General features: G+C 35.0%; 1 protein-coding gene across 1 annotated transcript in view; it reads left to right on the top strand.

The window, feature by feature from the left end:
- AGL (amylo-alpha-1,6-glucosidase and 4-alpha-glucanotransferase) overlaps positions 1 to 18,628 on the top strand; it is a 71,848-nt gene that overhangs the window by 18,450 nt on the left and 34,770 nt on the right. The window contains 10 exon segments of the mRNA XM_020999735.2: positions 4,136 to 4,317; positions 4,493 to 4,604; positions 4,805 to 4,931; positions 5,674 to 5,776; positions 5,877 to 5,974; positions 9,384 to 9,523; positions 14,248 to 14,435; positions 16,893 to 17,016; positions 17,716 to 17,879; positions 18,150 to 18,251. Of these exon segments, the coding sequence (XP_020855394.2) occupies positions 4,136 to 4,317; positions 4,493 to 4,604; positions 4,805 to 4,931; positions 5,674 to 5,776; positions 5,877 to 5,974; positions 9,384 to 9,523; positions 14,248 to 14,435; positions 16,893 to 17,016; positions 17,716 to 17,879; positions 18,150 to 18,251 (1,340 nt within the window).

Raw genomic sequence — 18,628 nt, 5'->3', positions numbered from 1 at the left:
AGGGTAAAAGAGAGAAAAGTATAAATAGGGAAAAATAGAATGGAGGGAAGTACACAGTTAGTAATCATAACTGTTAATATGAAAGGGATGAACTCATAAAATGGAAGTAGATACCAGAGTGGATTAAAAACCAGAATCCTAGAGTATGTTATTTACAAGAAACACATTTGAAACAGAGAGATACACATAGAGTAAAGGTAAAATGCTGGAACAGAATATATTATGCTTCAGCTGAAGTGAAAATAAAAAAGAAGTAGCAATCCTGATTTCAGACAAAGCAAAAATAGATCTAATTAAAAGAAATAAGGAAGGAAACTATCTTGCTAAAAGGTACCACAGACAACAAAGTAATATCAATACTAAACATATATGTACCAAGTGCATCCACATTCTTAGATGAGAAGTTAAGTGAGTTACAGGAAGAAATAGCAAAACTATGCTGGTGGGGGACTTCAACCTTCCCCTTCAGAATTAAATAAAGGTGTGAGGAGGAGAAAAAGTGGATCTTTGATTGAAAAAAAAGTTTTTTTTTAATAAAAGAATTGGCAGATGTGATGAAGTCATTGCCAGTGATGTGTGAAAGATCATAGAGAAGGGAATAGGCACCACAGAACTGGGAAGGGTAAATTTTCTGACTTTCCAAAGAGAAAGAGAAAATATAGTCTGCAAACTGTCAGCCAGTGAACTTGACTTCAGTTTTCTAGTAGAATTCTAGAGCGTATCAAAAGGGTGATTAAATGAATGGAGACAGTAGGAAAGAGGGGGATCACAGAGCATTGATTTCATCAAGAACAAGTTATGTTAAACCAACTTCGTTTTTCTTCTTTGACAATATAAACTAAAAGAAATGAATTATTTTTGTCTCTATATCTCCAGTACTTAACACAGTTCCTTGCCCATACTAGCTGCTTAATACTGATTGAGTGAAATGGAATTAAATTACTGGACTGCTAGACTGAGAATGATGAACATGTAGTTTACTTAGGTTTTATTAAAGCATTTGACAGCATCTTTAATGATATTCTCGTCAAAAGAATCAAGGGGTATGGGCTAAATGATAATACAGTTTAAGTGGATTTAGAATTGTAGTTTGCTATTTACTGGGAAGGACATCCCCATTGTAGTCCCCTGGGGATCTTTGCTTGGCATTGTGTTGATTAATAGTTTTGTCAATAACTTGAATAAAGGTATAATTGGCAGCTTTATTATAAAACTGGAAGGAGTAGCTAACACATCTGATGACATAGTAAGGATCCAAAAAAAATCTTTGCCAAAACTATTAGGTCTAATATTAAAAGTTGAATCTTAATGAGGAAAATGTGAAATTTTACATTTGAGGGAAAAATCAATTCATTATTGGAGACACTTGGCTTGGTCACAGTTTACCTGAAAAAGACCTGGGGGTTTTAGGGGACTCCAAGCTCAGTATGAGACAGTAGTGTAATGTGGCAGCCAAAAAAAAGCTAATATGATCTTAGGCTGCACTGAAGAGGGCATGGTGTCCCTGGCTAAGGAAGTGATAGTCCCACTATACTCTCGTCATATCTGGGATATCTCATTCACTTATGGGTACCATGTTTTAGGAAGGACATTTATAAAGTAGAGCATCCAGTGTTTGACAAGGGTGAAAGATCTTCAAGGATTATGTCATGAGGTTGAGGATAGGAACCAACACAGAGAAAATTCTGAGTGGAGGGGCTCGACAACTGATTTATAGAGTTTGAAGACTTATCTTAACAAGTGTGATTAAACTTGTTTTGCTTGGCCCCATTGATCCTACCTAGGAACAATAGATTCAGATTGCCAAAAGAAAAATGAAGAATTGATGAAAAGAAAGTCTTCATAACAGTTAGAGCTATTCGTAAATGGAATGGGCTGGCTTAGGAGCTAGTGGATTCCCTTTCACCTAGTACCTTCATACAAAGGCTACTGAAATACACCTTTGGGGTCTATTGCTGAGGGGATTCTTTCTCTGATATAGATTTGACTTCTTGACATTTGAGGTGCTTTACAACAATGAAGGTTTTATTTTGTCAGGAGACAGTGTATTCTAGGCTTGGGAGCTGGCTTCAGTGAATTTATGGACAAGAGAGATAGAATATAGATTTGAAGAAACCGTATTCCCATTTAGCTGGAAAATTACTATGGGCCATGAAGGGAAATCATGTAAGACTGGAAAGTTAGATGAGGAGGTACTGCCTCATACCTATTAGGTTGCTAATAGGACAGCAAAGAAAAATGACAAATGTTGAAGAGGATGTGGGAAAAATGAGACATTAATGCACTGTTGGTGGAGTTGTGAACTGATTTCAACCATTCTGTAGAGCAATTTGGAACTATGCCCAAAGGACTATAAAACCATGCATACCCTTTGACCTAGCAATACCACTGCTAAGTCTATCCCAAAGATATGTACATATATACATATATATACACACACACACACACACACACACACACATACACACACACATATATTGATAGCAGCTCTTTTCTGGGGGCAAAGAATTAGAAATTGAGGGGATGTCCATCAATTGGGGAATGGCTGAACAAATTGTGGTGTGTGATTATGATGGAATATTATATGTACTATAGGAAATGATGAGCAGGATGCTCTCAGGAAAACGTGTACAAAGTAATAGCAATATTGTAAAGTGATCAGCTGTGAATGACTTAGCTATTCTCAGCAATACAACAATCCAAGACAACTCTGAAAGACTTGTGATTAAAAAAAAATGCTATCCATTCCCAGACAAAGAACTGATGGTGTCTGAATACAGATTGGAGCATACTTTTTTTTTTACTGTCTTTATTTTTCTTGAATTTTTTTTTCTGTGTTTTTTTCACAGCATGACTATTATGGAAATGTTTTGCATGACTACACATGTATAACCTATATCAAATTGCTTGCCTTCCAGATAAATAAATAAAAATGTTAATTAAAAAAAGAAAGCTTAGAACCGGATTTTGGAAGGGAACTACTGAAGGTTTTTTAACACAAGAGTTCCTTGATCAGACTTGTGCCTTAACAAGGTTATTTTAGAAGCTGTGTTGAGGGTTACTTGGAGAGAAGAGAGATTGGAAGTAGGGAAACCAATTAAGATTAATTGTGACAATATGGTATAAGATCCCTTTATAACAGTGTTATTGAGTGTCCAGGTACAGGGGTGGGGAACCTGTGAGGCCACAATATGGCCTTCTTGGTCCTCAGATGCATGCAGTCTTTTGATTGAGTTCAAGTTTTACAGAACAAATCCATTTTACTAAAGGGATTTGTTCTGTGAAGTTTGGATTCAGTCAAAGGGCTGCAGTTGAAGACCTAGAGGGCCACATGTGGCCTTGAGGCCACAAGTTCCCCACCCCTGGTGCAGGAATTGCATTCATACTTTGCTTTTAACCATATTTGGTTGTTTCAGGATATACAATTTGATTTTATATAAAAATGAAAATGTTTGTTCACTTTAAAGTTAGCATTTTATTAATTTAAATGGTTCATGAAATATAACTTTTATCCTTGTTCTTCTTTGATCATATTTCTTTTAACTAGCACTTTGCCAGTCTCATTGTTCATCTTATTGAAGAGCTTTTTCAGTATTTGGTAGTAAAATAATGTGCCATTGAATTAAATATACAAATGACTTTAATTGTTACAAAAGCATTTTTACCATGAAGGTCGTTTGTGTAAAATAGATGATTTCATGGGCAATACTTGCATAGGTATCAGGTCTTCCACTTTGGATTACCTATGGAAAATTCAATATGTAATATTTTTTAAAAGTAATCATAGTTTGTTGTTATTGTTCAGTCATTGGTGTCCAGCTCTTCATGACACCATTTGAGGTTTTCTTGGCAAGATACTGAAGTGGTTCACGATTTCCTTCTCCAGGTTATTTTTACAGAGGGGAAAGGTGAGGCAAACAAGGTTAAATGACTTCCCCAGAGTCACACAGCTAGTAAATGTCTGAGGTCATATTTGAACTCAGGTCTTCCTGACAGCTGGCTCTGAGTTCTACCCACTGTGCCATCTTGATTCCAAGCAATAATAGTTTATGTAACCCTAAAAGGTAACATGTAGAAACCAATAAAAGCTAATTTTGTTATAAGCTTTCCCTTTTTTGTTTCCCTTTTCTGTAAGCTGCCAATAGTAAATGGATTCAGGAGCATCCAGAATGTGCATATAATCTGGTGAATTCTCCACACCTGAAGCCTGCTTGGATCCTGGACAGGGCACTTTGGCACTTAACATGTGATGTTTCAGAAGGAAAATACAAAGAAAAAGGACTACCTGCTTTGATTGAAAATGACCAGCAAATGAATGTTAGTATGTCTAAAGATACACCTAACTGAAAACATAGTAACACAATTTATAACAGAACAAAGTAAACTATTTGTTGTACCATAGTTTGGAATTGGTACTGCCTGTGATACGTTTGCTTTTTTTTTTTAATTCCCTGAGAAGTTTTCTAAAGTCTTTTTCTTTGTTCTTTTTCAGTGTATTCGAAAAATAGTTTGGGAGGATATTTATCCCAAGATTCAACTCTGGGAATTTTTTCAAGTGGATGTTAACAAAGCAGTGCAACAATTTAGAGCCCTTCTTACACAAGGTAAAAGACAGTTGCAAACTTTAAGAAATTTCATGAGTATACCTTTCTATGAGACTGTATAATTTCAGGGATGTTTGAAAACCTAAATTTGTGTTTTTGCAACTAAGAATTCTGAAATGATTTCCAAAAGAATAGTTCATGTCTTATTTATGTAGTTGTGGATTTTAATCTTTTAATATGTTATTTTCTTGTTCTTTCAGAAAACAGGAAAACAATAACAAAATCTGACCCAAAGCAGCTTCTTAAGATCGCTCAGGACCCAGAATACAAACGACTTGGTTGTACTGTAGATATGAACATTGCTTTAGCTACTTTCATACCACATAAGTATGTAGCTCTATTTTTCCTATAAAATAACTATCTTAGTAATATTTGTGAGTTTTCAGAGACCTTTAAATTAATTGGGTGATAAATTTTATGGGATTTTATTGATCTCATACCTCCCAGGGGATTTGAGTCTTAGACTCATTCTAGGGTCCTAGTGCTGTGCTAATCTGATTACCCTACTGTAGTTGCCTTTTACATCCTCATTTTACCTGTAAGTTTTCCCTTTGAATTCCCTGTAACTCAGCACCTCATTGCACTTTCCCCTTTTAGACTTAAACTTTATAGTCAAACGTTTAGTTAAACTCTTTAGTAAGGGTTTGATGATTATGGGGGAAATGATTAAGCTTAAAACGTGCACAAAAATTCAAAGTATTCTAAAAGTTTACTGACCAAAAAAGTAGTTTTTCTCTAAGACTCCTAATTAAAATGTAATCCCTATCCATTTAGCTAAGCCATCATTTTGGCCAGGACAAACTTATCATATATGTGTTCCCCTCATAAGTATTCTGTCAGTGTCAGTATATCATTCTCTCAGGCTATATGCCTAAGGATCCTTGACTCCATCCCTTTTCTCAGGGATGGCACCTCATCTTTATGCTATCTATGAGTTGTCAGGGATCTGTTTTGCAAATCTAAAAGGCACACAGGTTATAACTATGTATTATTCATACCAGAAGTATTGTTTCATATAGTTATTTCATAAACTCATTAAATAATAATTATATTGTTGTATCTCATTTAGCAGTGGACCAGCTGCAATTGATGAGTGCTGCAACTGGTTCCGTAAAAGAATTGAGGAATTAAATGCAGAGAAACTTCGCCAAATAAACTACCATCAAGAACAGGTTTCATTTATTTTACTGCTGTTTTGTTTCTTTCTTTGAATTTTATTGCTGTTTCTTTTCTTTTTTTATCTGAAGTGACGTAAACGTTAATGACTTTCAGGCGGTTAATTGTATTTTGGGAAATGTGTTTTACGAACGACTGGCTGGCCATGGTCCTAAATTAGGTCCTGTTACTAGAAAACATCCTTTAGTTACCAGGTATTCTATTTTTTTTTTGTTTCTTTGAATTGCACTTAAAAACTTTATAGTCATATTTACTTTTCAAATGTACTTAAATATTTTTAGTGTGGATTTTAATAATTGAACTAGAAATAATTTAGAAAACATTTAATGTTGGCTTGTGTGTTAAGTTTGGTAACATATCTTTTATTAATTTTATTAATGAATACTTTTTATATTGTGATCTCTAAGAACTACAAAGCTACTAAATAATTTTTAATACTTAGTAGTGCTGAACAATTCTGAAACTATTGTTGTTAGTGCTAAAAATACATTTCCCTATTCACTAAATTTTATTACCATGCAGTTTTATGTGTGTGTATGTGTGTGTGTGCGCACACATGCGCCTGCACATGCACATGAAGCTTGTACTATACTCTTATCAATTAATGTGCTGGTAAAAATGGTACAAAATATTAGGAACCTGAGATAAGTTTGTAGACGTTATTTACAATTTTTCTTTTTTTCATTATTTTGAACTTACACACCAAAAAGAGACTTTCCATACATATGAACACAAAAAGAGGGTTCTTTATGAAACCATGAATGGATCCCATTTCATAATTTTTAAAGTAAATTCTGCTCATTACTTCCAAAACTGTCCTACTTGTCTGTGTTCCCTTATTCTGAATTTTTTCTGTTTTCTGTACATTTTTTAAAAATTTCAGTGGCTCCCCCTTTTTTTTTGGCATCACTCTTGCTGCTCTTCTTCCCCTCATTAAAAACAGAGAGAAAGAAAGGAAAAAGAAAAATTCTTGTTAAAAATGAGCATAGTCCAGCAAAATGAATCCATACAGTGGCAGTGTCCAAAAATGTATGTCTGTATACATCTTGTATCCATTACATCTCTGTGAGGAGATGTCTGAAGATTTGGTTGGTTATATTTCATTGATCAGAATTCTTAAAAGTCTTTCAAAATTGTTTTTCTTTATGTTGCTATAATTTTATAAATTCTTCTAAATATTTACAAAATACATAAAATATCTGGGGATCAGTTGGCCAAAGCAGACAGAAGACTTGTATAGATATAATTACAAAGTTAAAGAAATAAAGACCAACTTAAATAGGTGGAGGAATATTCAGTACTCAGGGCTAGGTTGTGCCATAATAAAAATGAAATTAATGTCAAAGTTAATCTGTAGTTTTAATGCTATACCAATCAAACTATCAAAGGGATACTTTATAGAACTCAATCAAATGATGAAATTCATTTGGAGAAATTAAAGGTCTGTAATATCAAAGGAAATAATGAAAAAATTGGGAATGAAGGGAAAATATTCCATATCTCAAACTGTGTTGTCTGATAACTTATTTTGTATATGCTTATTTATATGCATGTTGTCTCCCATTCCCTCCCCAACCGTAAAATAATGAAAGCCCCTTGAGTTGCAGGGGTTGTTCACTTTTGTGTTGGTATCCCCAGTGCCTTGTGCCTGGTGTATAGTAGGTGCTTCATAAATGTTTATTACTGACATTGATTGAATGCAGACTAAAGCATGCTATTTTTCCACTTTCTTTCATTTTTTTCTTTTATTCAAGTCTTCTGATAGAAAATGACTAATATGGAAATGTTTTATATAATTGCACATATATAACCTATATCTGATTGCTTACCTTCTCAGAGAGGGGGGAGAAGAGAAAGGGAGGGATCGAATTTGGAACTCAAAACTTTAAATAAAACTTTAAAAATTGGTAAAATAAGTAAAAATAAGTATTTGTTAGTTAATTGCTTCATGAGGACTTGGAAAAATCCATTGGATTTAGCAATGAAGATATCATTGGTGACCTTAGAGAGAGTACTTTGAACTGGGTAGTATTTCAAGGGGTTGAGAAATGAATTGGAGGTGATAGTTTGGCAGGCAGTTAGTAGACAAGTTTTTGGGGAAATTTTGTCTGGGAAAGGGGAAATGATATAGGACAATAGCTTGAGAAGATGTTAGAGTCAAATGAAAGTTTCTAAGGTTGGGGCATGTTTTTCGCCAGGGAAAGAGTTGATGAATAAGGAGAAATTCATAATTAGGAAATGAGGAAATTATCTGATTATCAAAGGAGCAAACTGTCAGAGGAGATGGGAGGGCATTGGTGGCACAAATAGGGAGGTTGAAATTGGTAGGGAAAAATAGGCACTTTATCAGTACTCTTGAGACTGGAGAAAAGAAGGAGAGGGTAATGATGAATTTAAGATTATTTGAATTGTAGAGTTGAGCAAGAGAGGAAGTGTACGGTAGCCTCAGTTTCTTGCAGTGAAGTCTGGGTTGAGGTCCTCTGCTGAGAAGGTGAGAGGAAATAGTGTTATAGGTTACCTTATTAGAAAAGAGATGGTTTAGGATAGAGGGAACATGCATTTATTACATACCTATTATGTACCAAGCACTGTGCAATATTATTATTATCTCATTTGATAATTGACACTGTGGGGAAGAATGTAGAATCAGTCATGCAAGAGTGAAAGGATTGGAATGAGAGCCTGATTGAGATTGGAAAACATAAATTTGTAGTGGACCAAGTCAGGATGGTTTTGTGGCTTAGTACAGTGGCATTCAGCAAAATAGAAACAGGAATGAAGAGCCTATGTGGCAGGAGTAATCCAAAGAAATGTTTAGAGAGTAAAAGCTTGTTTTATTACTCACTGTACAACTGGATAACTGCTTTCTGGGCTACTTAATACCTTCTCTCCATAATTTTTCAGTAGTTACATGATTTTTTGTCCAAAAGTATTATGGACAGAAGAAGTGAGAGCATTGAATTTAGAGTCAGGGGACATTGGTTCAAACCCTAGTTCTGCCCTAAGTAGCTGTGGGAGCCTGGGAAAGCCATTGAACCCTGGACTTGACCCTTTTCTTATCTATAAAATGGTGATAATACTCTCATCACCTCTTTCACAGAATTGTCATGAGGATCCAAATGTTTTGTCAACTACAGAATAATATAGAAAAGTCAGCTTCTGTTGAGAGAGACAGAGAGATACAGACAGACAGACAGACATATCTGGCCTTACATTGAGGAAGCCTTGCATTCAGATTTTGCCTCAGACACAAATTAACTTCTGATGTCATTTTTTTTGTGTCCCAGGCCCATCTGTAAGTCCATTGGAAATGGACAATTTCTATATTGTCCAGATTAGGAGTTCCTTATGCTGATGAAAGTACAAATTCAGAACAAAAAAAAGAGAAGTTATTCCTAATCTTTTTTACTCTGAACTCCAACTCAAAGTACATGTCCAAACAACTCCTCTGTTATTTAGATTGAAATTTATTTCCTGTAAATAATATAAAAACTAATTTTATTCATTCTTAGGGCTGAAAAGCTTAATTTTCACAATGATTGTTTAAAATTTTGTCCTAAACTCTTTTTTGCATTGCCTTAATATTGAATTATATCTTCATAGATACTTTACTTTCCCATTTGGAGAAATGACACTTGCAGAAGAAGAAACATTTATTAATCGCCCAGATAAAAATTGTTTCTTCATGGCACATAATGGCTGGGTAATGGGAGATGATCCTCTTCGAAACTTTGCTGAACCAGGTATACCTTTGTTATACATGTATGGTTGGAATCAAGAACAGTTTTATTGCAGCCCAATAATATTTGTTTCATTTGTTTTACTTTGGGTCATACTACTGCTAGAAGGATGATTAGGATAAATATTTTTACTCTTTGGCAAAAGCTCCTTGCAGGTATTTATACATGTGAATATAATTTTCATAATGCAAGCTAGGAATTATTTTTAGAGGTTTTTTCCTTAATATATTGATTTTACCTTCAATTTAACCACTGTTTCAGCTGAGACAATATTTTCCTTTACATTTTTGTGGTATATTGAGCATTGAAAGTCACCAGCACATACTAATAGCTAGCATTTGCATAGGGCTTTAAAGTTTGCAAAACACTTTGTGTTATCTTGCTGATCCTCACAGCAACCCCATGAAGTAGGTATTATTATAATCCCCATTTTATACGTGATGAGGAAACTGAATCTGATAGAGGTCACTTGACCAGTCTCACAAACCTAGTATCTTAGGCAAGATTTGAACTAGGGTCTTTCTGGACTTTCTTAAGTCCACCACTGTACCCACTGTACCACCAAACTACCTAAGCCACGTGTGCCAAGCATTTGCAAATGCAGCCCAAGGATGATTTTTAGCTAGTAATTGATACATATAGGGTCCTAAACAAAATTTCAAAATAGATAAAGCCTATCCTTTGCACCTTCAAACCTTTTCACTTCTTAACCATCCTCTTACTTGTTTCCACATAGTACTTAGTAACTTCATGCTGTCTTCTGTTCAAAGACTCTCACTTTCCACACAAACCTACCATTTCCTTAAATGTCCCCATGTTTCAGAGTTTCCTCCTGTCTCCTATCTTAGATAAAATTAACCTTCTCAGAGATCTCAGGTGTTAGGCATTCCAATTTCTAATATAATTGGGGTAAATTATAAGTAGTTATAAGGCTTAACAGGGTGGTGTTTGCATTTTTTTCATTGCTTTTAAGCCACTAATCTTCAGTTCATGCAATATAAGCCTGAGATATTTGTGAGCAGAAGGGTCTTCCTTATATGCATTGTCCATTCTACTAGTGCCTTTTACCCATCAGTTTCTTTTGTCATAGCTTTTCCGGGAGTAGTCCTGAAGCAGGGTATACTCCCTTCTCTTTTAGATACCATTTTCAAAAGAGAAAGTCCCCTTCCTGTTTTATGTTTGAGGGACAGAAGAGAGACTGAGCCAACTTCCCAACACTTCTTACTTTTCCTTAACCATCTTCAGCAATCCTTTTCTCTCTTATTTTGTGGGCTATCTGGTTTGGGAATTAATAAAGTTATTAAATGTTAAAACATTTTACTAAATTTAAATTACCTGCATATCTGCTAAGCCCCAATTTTCTGTAGACTTGGTGTTTCCAGTTACATAATTGTAAGTTATAAAGATGTTTTTCTTTTTCTTTTTCTTTTTCTTTTTTATTTTTGCTTTTAGGCAATTGGGGTTAAATGACTTGCCCAGGGTCACACAGCTAGTAAGTGTCAAGTGTTTGGTCTGAGGCCAGATTTGAACTCAGGTCCCCCTGACTTCAGGGCCGGTGCTCTATCCGCTGCGCCACCTAGCTGCCCCCTATAAAGCTGTTTTTCAAGAATGGATGTCCTATTTAACTCAGGGTTTTAACTATATTACTTTATGTTTCCTACATAATAGTCTGCTGTTTATTTACCTACCAGTCTCATAAAGACAACATTAAATGTGTGTTAAGAACCTCCTGTATTTAGAGCATGATGATAGACTCTGGAGAACCTAGAAACTTGATATAAGAATTGATCTATATTTCTGACAACTTCAACTACATATATATATGTGTGTGTGTGTGTGTGTGTGTGTGTGTGTGTGTATATTTATACATATAAATATATATATTTATACATATAAATATATACATATACATATATATACATATGTGTGTGTGTGTGTGTATATATATATAGGGGTTAGAGTAGATTTATATCATGTTCATGCATTTTCAGCTGTTCCCAGTTTTGAATCAGTGCCTATTACTTACCTGCATAATTTTGCTCTTTTTATTGTTTCTCTTATCTGTTCACTGGAATTCTGATTCTTTCCACTACTATACAGTTATTAAAACAATGAAATGCTTTTATCATTCAAAGAAAAGGTGCTATACATACTCAAATGTGTTTTTCATTTCATGCTCAGATCCATTTTTTGTCCCAGAAAATACTGGAACAAACTGCTTCACAGTCTGGCACCAAACCGCCTTTCAGCCTCTTTGGACATCACTCCTCCTTCTGCACGCTGATTCGGTCAAACTGGCCTTCTCTCTGTTCCTCATGTAGGATTCTCCCTCCTTAACCTTCACCTCATAGAATCCCTCTTTTCCATTAAGATGCAGCTCAAGCACAGTCTTCTATATGAAGCCTTTCTGTTTGAGACCCTCCTCCCACCAAATACTTGTATCCTTCCAAATCCTTCCAAAAGCAGTTTTATTTAACTACTCTATGCTGTAAATAATTATATATGTACTCATTGTCTCCCTCATTATAAGTTCCTTGTGAGTAGAGATAGTTTCATTCTTTGTACTTTCATCCCTAGTACTTAGCACAGTGCCTGGCACATAGTGGGAACTTAATAAATGTTGTTTGTTGATTGATTCAGAAAACATTTATTAAATACCATCTATGTACAAGTCTATGTGCTAAGTGCTTGGGAAGATAATTTCAGATAAAATGATCTCTGCCTTCAGAGAGGTTATAATTTAAGTGGGGAATAGTATAATATATAATGTTTCATATTAAGCACATTAAAGAATTACAAAACAAGGGTTTTTTGTGTTATAGTCAGTAATGAAAAATCACCACCAATGGGAGATGAGGTCTGAGAAGGCTTCATGGAGGAGGAAGAATTTGAGTTGGGTGTTAAAGGATAGGACGGAATTCAGCAGGCAAGAAGAAAATAATCCAGTCTGGTTGGAGTACAGGCTGTGAGGAGGAGAGTGTATGAGTTGAGATGGAGCTAAATATGTACAATGGCACCACATGGTGAGACAACCTTGAATGATAGGGAGATGAGGTTGAACTTTATTCAGTAGGCAGTGAGGAGCCTTTGAAGATTTTTAAATTAAAGAGTAACATGACATGTGTAAGAATTAAATGGAGGTCTTATCATTTCTCTCCCTGGGGCGGCTAGGTAGTGTACTAGATAGAATGCTGAACCGAGAGTCAGAAAGACCTGGGTTTAAATCTGGCTTCAGACAGTTGCCAGCTGAGTAATCCTGGGCAAGTCACTTAAACTTCTATTTGCCTCAGTTTATTCAATTGTAAAATGGGAGTAATAATATATACCTCCCAGGGTTGTTATAAGGATCAAATGAAATGATATTTGTAAAGCACTTAAGGCAGAGCCTGGCCCATAAGTGCTATATAAAAATCATCATCTTCATTATTATTTTTATTACTCTTGGTTATCTCATTAGCTTCCATGGATTCATTTATCACCTCTGTGCAGATGAATCTCAGTTCTCTGTATCAATCTCTAGTCTTTTTCTTGACATGTAGTCTCATATCACCAGCTGTTGGATGTTTCAAACTGCATATCTTGTAGGCATATATCAAACTCAGTATGACCTAAACAAGACTCATTATCTTTCTACCTCTTCTCCCTCCAAATCTTCCTGTCTTCTAAACTTCATTATTACTGTCAAAGACACCACCATCCTTTCAATCACTTAGGTTCCCAAATTTGGTGTCATCCTCAATCTCACTCACATAACATTTTGGTTATTTGCCAAATCTTGTGGTTTCTATCCCCTCTATCTCTTCTATGAGTCTCATCATCACTGATGTATCCACCACCCTAGTTCTGCCCCTCATCACCTCTCACTTGTACTAAAAGGAATAGTCTTCTATTTAGTTTCTATGCCTCAAGTCTTTACCCAGTGTAGTCAATATCCCCAGAACTGCCAAAGTGATTTTCCTAAAAAACTCCAACCAAGTCCAGAAAAATAACCTCCCTTCCTCCTACCCAACACTTTCAATTAATTCCAATGGTTCCATATTACCTCCTAGGTTCAAATATAAACTCTGTCATTAAAACTCTTCACAACCTGGCTTGTTATTCTCTTTCCAGTTTTATTTCATATCACTGCCCTCCACATACCCTACAGACCAACCAAACTGGCATTCTTAATGTCCCTCACATATAATATCCCATCTCTGCCCTCTAACTTTCTATTGACTATCTTTCTGCTCTGAATATTCTCCCTTTCTACCTCTGCCTCTTAGAATCTGTGGCTTCCCTCAAGATGCAGTTTAAACACCATCTTTTTCAGGAGACCTCTCCCTGTCTCCACCTTCCCTCTCCTCTAAGGGTTACCTTGTATTGTTGTATGTATCTTGTTTATACCTCTTATGTTCATAGTATCTCCCTCATTAGAAAGTAAAGTCCTTGAGGACAGAGACCTGTGTTGCTTTTTTTCTTTTAAGGCAATTGGGGTTAAGTGACTTGCCCAGGGTCACAAAGCTAGGAAGTATCAAGTGTTTGTTTGGTCTGAGGCTGGATTTGAACTCAGGTCCTCCTGACTTCAGGGCCAGTACTCTATCCACTGTGCCACCTAGCTGCCCCTGCTTTTTTTTTTTAAATCACCAACATTTAACACAGTACCTGGAACATAGTAAGTGCCAAATGAGTGATTGGTGATTGATTCATATTTTTGTACTTATGAAAACAAGTTCTCTTTTTTACAGGTTCAGAAGTTTATCTGAGGAGAGAGCTCATTTGCTGGGGTGACAGTGTTAAATTACGCTATGGAAATAAACCAGAAGACTGTCCATATCTTTGGGCTCACATGAAAAAATATACTGAAATAACTGCCACTTATTTTCAGGGAGTACGCCTTGATAACTGCCACTCAACGCCTCTTCATGTAGCTGAGGTACAGGAAACTAAAACATATCTATTATTTACAAAAATTCAGGAAAACTAGGGGAAAATATTTAAAGCAAAAAATAATATGCTGGCTTTTAATGATTGGGTACTTTGTCTGCCTTGGTTTATTAGTTGATTTTGTGGTAGTATTGTAACTTTATGAAATATCTACAAGTTGATATTTTCAATTTAACTTTTAAATAGTAGGAAAAAACATCCTCAAGCAATATAGTTTCTTGATAATTTGTAAAGTACTAGCAGTTTATGCTTGATTTTTAGTTGATTATTTCTAGGCTGCTTTTAGCATTTTCTTAACATTATGATGCTGTGTAGCATATTCTACATAGCCATATTTATTCAAGTATATAGGTCTCTCCCTCTTTCCCCACCTAGATTTTCGTAAGGGGAAATTTATGACTTAAGAGTTGTTTTGTTGTTTAAATAGTGATTGAAGAGATATAAGCACATATGCATATATATGTTGTTATAGTTTTATGCATGCATATATTTATATAAACATGCACATATGTGCAAACACTATAACAGAGAGTACCAATAAAAGGCTTAAACAGAATTGATGGTCCTTTTTTGTCAGTATAGCCACCACAAAAAGTATAAAGGTCATTAATCTTCACACTGTTAATTTCCTAATAACATACGCATATGTAGCGAGAATTATTCTTTTAGTATATTTCTACAACTCTGTAAGATGAAATGACTAAGATATTAAATTCTATTTGAGTTTTAATGTAGAACCTATTTCAAAATGAAACTGTCATTGATGTCCTATCTCTTGATGATTGACCATTTGTAAAGAAGGACCATCAGTTGTAACAGTAATTCTAACATATTTTGAAGCCAGTTATATTGTCATATTGACTTTTCTTATTAGCCACAGCCAGTGTTTGAATCTATTAAGACAGCTAGGTAGTACAGTGGGTAGAGCATGGGGCCTGTAATTAGGAAGACCTGAATTCAAATCCTGCCCCAGACACTAGCTATCTGACCCTAAATAAGTCACTTAACCTCTGTCTGCCTCAATTTCCTCATCTGTGAAATGGGGATAATAATGTGCCATACCTCTCAAGGTGGTTGTAAAGATAAAAATGAAAATGATATTTGTGAAGTACTTTGCGAATCTTAAAGCACTATATAAATACTAGCTATTATTATCTAGTGCAGTTTCGCAAATTTATTATGCATTTACCTATTCTTAGGAGCCTATCATTTTTCTTCAGGCTGATGTATATTTTGGCAACCCACCAGTAACCATTACTTTAACTTTTGTAGTGTTATTTAGAGGTTTGTATATCCATAATCTTAACTTCTACTATCTTTTTTTTTTTAATGAAAGAGTGTGGTATAGTGAATAGAGAGTGGTCTTTGGAGTCAGGAAGGCCTGGATATAAGTCCCACTTCTTAACCATACTGTAATCCAGGGCGTGTCCCAGGCAACAAACAGTTAAAGACTGTAACTGGCAGAAAAGGTGCCAGACTGCATTAGAAGAGAGAATTCCTCACCTAGAGTTTTCCACACCAATGAAATCACAAGTCTAATCCAAAAAAAATTTTTAATAAAGAATTTTTATGATATATCCTCAAAGAAGAGAAACATATAAAGATGCCTCTTGATAATGGTGCTAAAAATATGTGTATGTATGTATGTACACATCAGTTCAGATAATTAAAACTTAAATTTTTTGCTTATAATTTGAAATTATTACAAAAGCCTACTTTAAATCCCTTAATACATAATTAGAATGTGGGTTCTCCTTATTACTTGTTAATAGAATTCAGTGTATTCATTAGCTTTTCTACATATATTCTGGTAAATGTTTTCCTGCACAAGCCTGATAACTGATTGCTGGGTTAGAATTAGCTACCTGGCTTACAGTAGCTTCAGGTGTGCCCCTTCATAAGTGCAGGTTGTGTTTGTTAAGAGACTTTAAAAGTTTATTACAATCTGTAGGAGATGTTGGCTGCAGCCAGGTCAGTCAGACCTAATCTTTATGTGATAGCTGAACTCTTCACGGGCAGTGAGTACCTCGACAATGTCTTTGTCAATCGCCTGGGAATTACCAGTCTGATTAGAGGTATAAAAATCAGTGCGAAGCCATGCTGGATGGCATTGTTATGATTCATATTTTTTAATGTGACACTAACATTCTCTTTCTTTTTCTTTTTTTTTCCTTGTATCCTTATGTCTGTTGTAAATTCTAATGTTTTTTCTTCTTTGGCTGCATATATTGATTAATTCTCATACTGGCTGTGTGTGTGTTGGGTTTCTTTGTCATTTTCATACATACATATATTTAAATTCATTTGGGGGTTTCTTTTTGGCTTTCCATTTTGTCCTGCTGCATGGCAATTCCCTGTGTCTAATCTATGCCTAGTCTCGTGTTCTTTTTATTTTTCTTACTCTACACACCTGCTTCCCTTGCTTTTATGGTCGTGCTTTTTGTAGTATATGCTTGATGCTGCTAGGAAATTACAGCCCAATTTGTATGTAGTGGCTGAACTGTTCACAGGAAGTGAGGAGCTGGACAATATCTTTGTGACTAGACTGGGCATTAGCTCCTTAATAAGAGGTAGGCTTGCTGTAGTGTAATTGGTTTTGGTTTTTGGGGTTTTTTTCCTGTTTTTTTTTTGTCTAAAAAGCATGCATGTTATTAGTTTAGTTGATGAAAAGGCATTTGTTAGTCATGCATATTGCTTAGCAGGTTGTAATGCAGTTCATTAAAATAAAAAGATCTTGTAGTTATTCAAAGTAATGACTAAGGATAATTGGAATTAAGCTTACAGTTTATTGTAGGAATATGTCGTCAGTAACATATTCCTACTATAGAATAAGGTACCTCATTTTAAATTGAAAGATCAGTTGGAGCAATCAATGAGATTCATTAATTGTGGATGTATGTAATTTAAAACAAAAGATCCAAATCATTTTTTGGTAGCTGAAAAAAAAATACCTGACTTTTCTTAAATATCTGCCATCTAGAAGCCTGGTGTTATCCTTGAGTTTCTTTTTCTAGCCACCTTGCAGCCAAATCCTTCGTGAACGCTGAATATTCACTTTATATGAAACATATATTTTCAGTAAAATTTATAAACATATCTCCTACCCATTAAATATTCAAGTTTATTTTAAAAATCTAAACACTTGATTACTCTTAAAGTAGTTTTACTCTTTGTGTAGATTGCGTGGTATTCATACTGGCAGTGAGAATTATTAATATTTTCTTGAATGTTGCTTGAACAAATTGTCAGTGTGTGTTTTTTCACTGCAGAGGCAATGAGTGCTTATAATAGTCATGAAGAGGGCAGACTAGTTTACCGATATGGAGGAGAACCTGTTGGATCCTTTGTGCAACCGTGTCTGAGACCTTTAATGCCTGCTATTGCACATGCTCTGTTCATGGATATTACACACGATAATGAATGTCCTATTGTGGTAAGCATCTGATCTGTTTCTTATGTTAAGTTGTTTTTGTTAAATGTCATATGTAGTTAATTGATTTTCTATATTTCAAAATTTGTAAAGGATCAGATCATCAGAATACTGTTGAGAGTTTGTGACATTGACATAGTGGGTACTTATAATAAATGCTGCTAATTGATTGGTTTTTAAAAAAAGTCTATATGAAACCTTAATGTTGTGCATTTATCTTTCTGTGATGATACTGTGTATAGCTCTGAAAGAAAATACCTTTTTTTCCCCTAGCATCGGTCAGCATATGATGCCCTCCCAAGTTCCACAATTGTTTCCATGGCTTGTTGTGCTAGTGGAAGTGCTAGAGGCTATGATGAATTAGTACCTCATCAGGTGTGTATGTGTTCATTTTAATGTACAATTTAATAAATATATTAGCATAATAAATTGTCTTGATTTTTTTATGGTGATTCTTTTTTCAAAACAACTTTTATTGTTGTCTTTTGTTTTTATATCCCTTGAAAAATCAGTAAATTTGATCAGTGCATAGAAAAAGTATAACAAATATATTCAGTGCTTCACATTTATTGTCATCCTCTCCACCTCTAAAAAGGAGTAGAGAAAGGTGTGTGTGTATATCTCTTACTTAAAGGTCAAGCTTGCTCTTTGTAATTTTACAACATTCATTTTCAGTTGTTTTGTGGCCACTGTTCTTTTCTTTTACATTGTTGATTGCTAATAGTCGTGTATATTGTTTTCTCGGCTCTACT

Source organism: Phascolarctos cinereus, unplaced genomic scaffold (genome assembly GCF_003287225.1).
Source record: "Phascolarctos cinereus isolate Bilbo 61053 unplaced genomic scaffold, phaCin_HiC Scaffold_5;HRSCAF=322, whole genome shotgun sequence".
NCBI lineage: Eukaryota > Metazoa > Chordata > Mammalia > Diprotodontia > Phascolarctidae > Phascolarctos > Phascolarctos cinereus.
The sequence above is the reverse complement of the archived record's forward strand: the minus strand, read 5'-3'. Positions and strand labels throughout refer to the sequence as shown.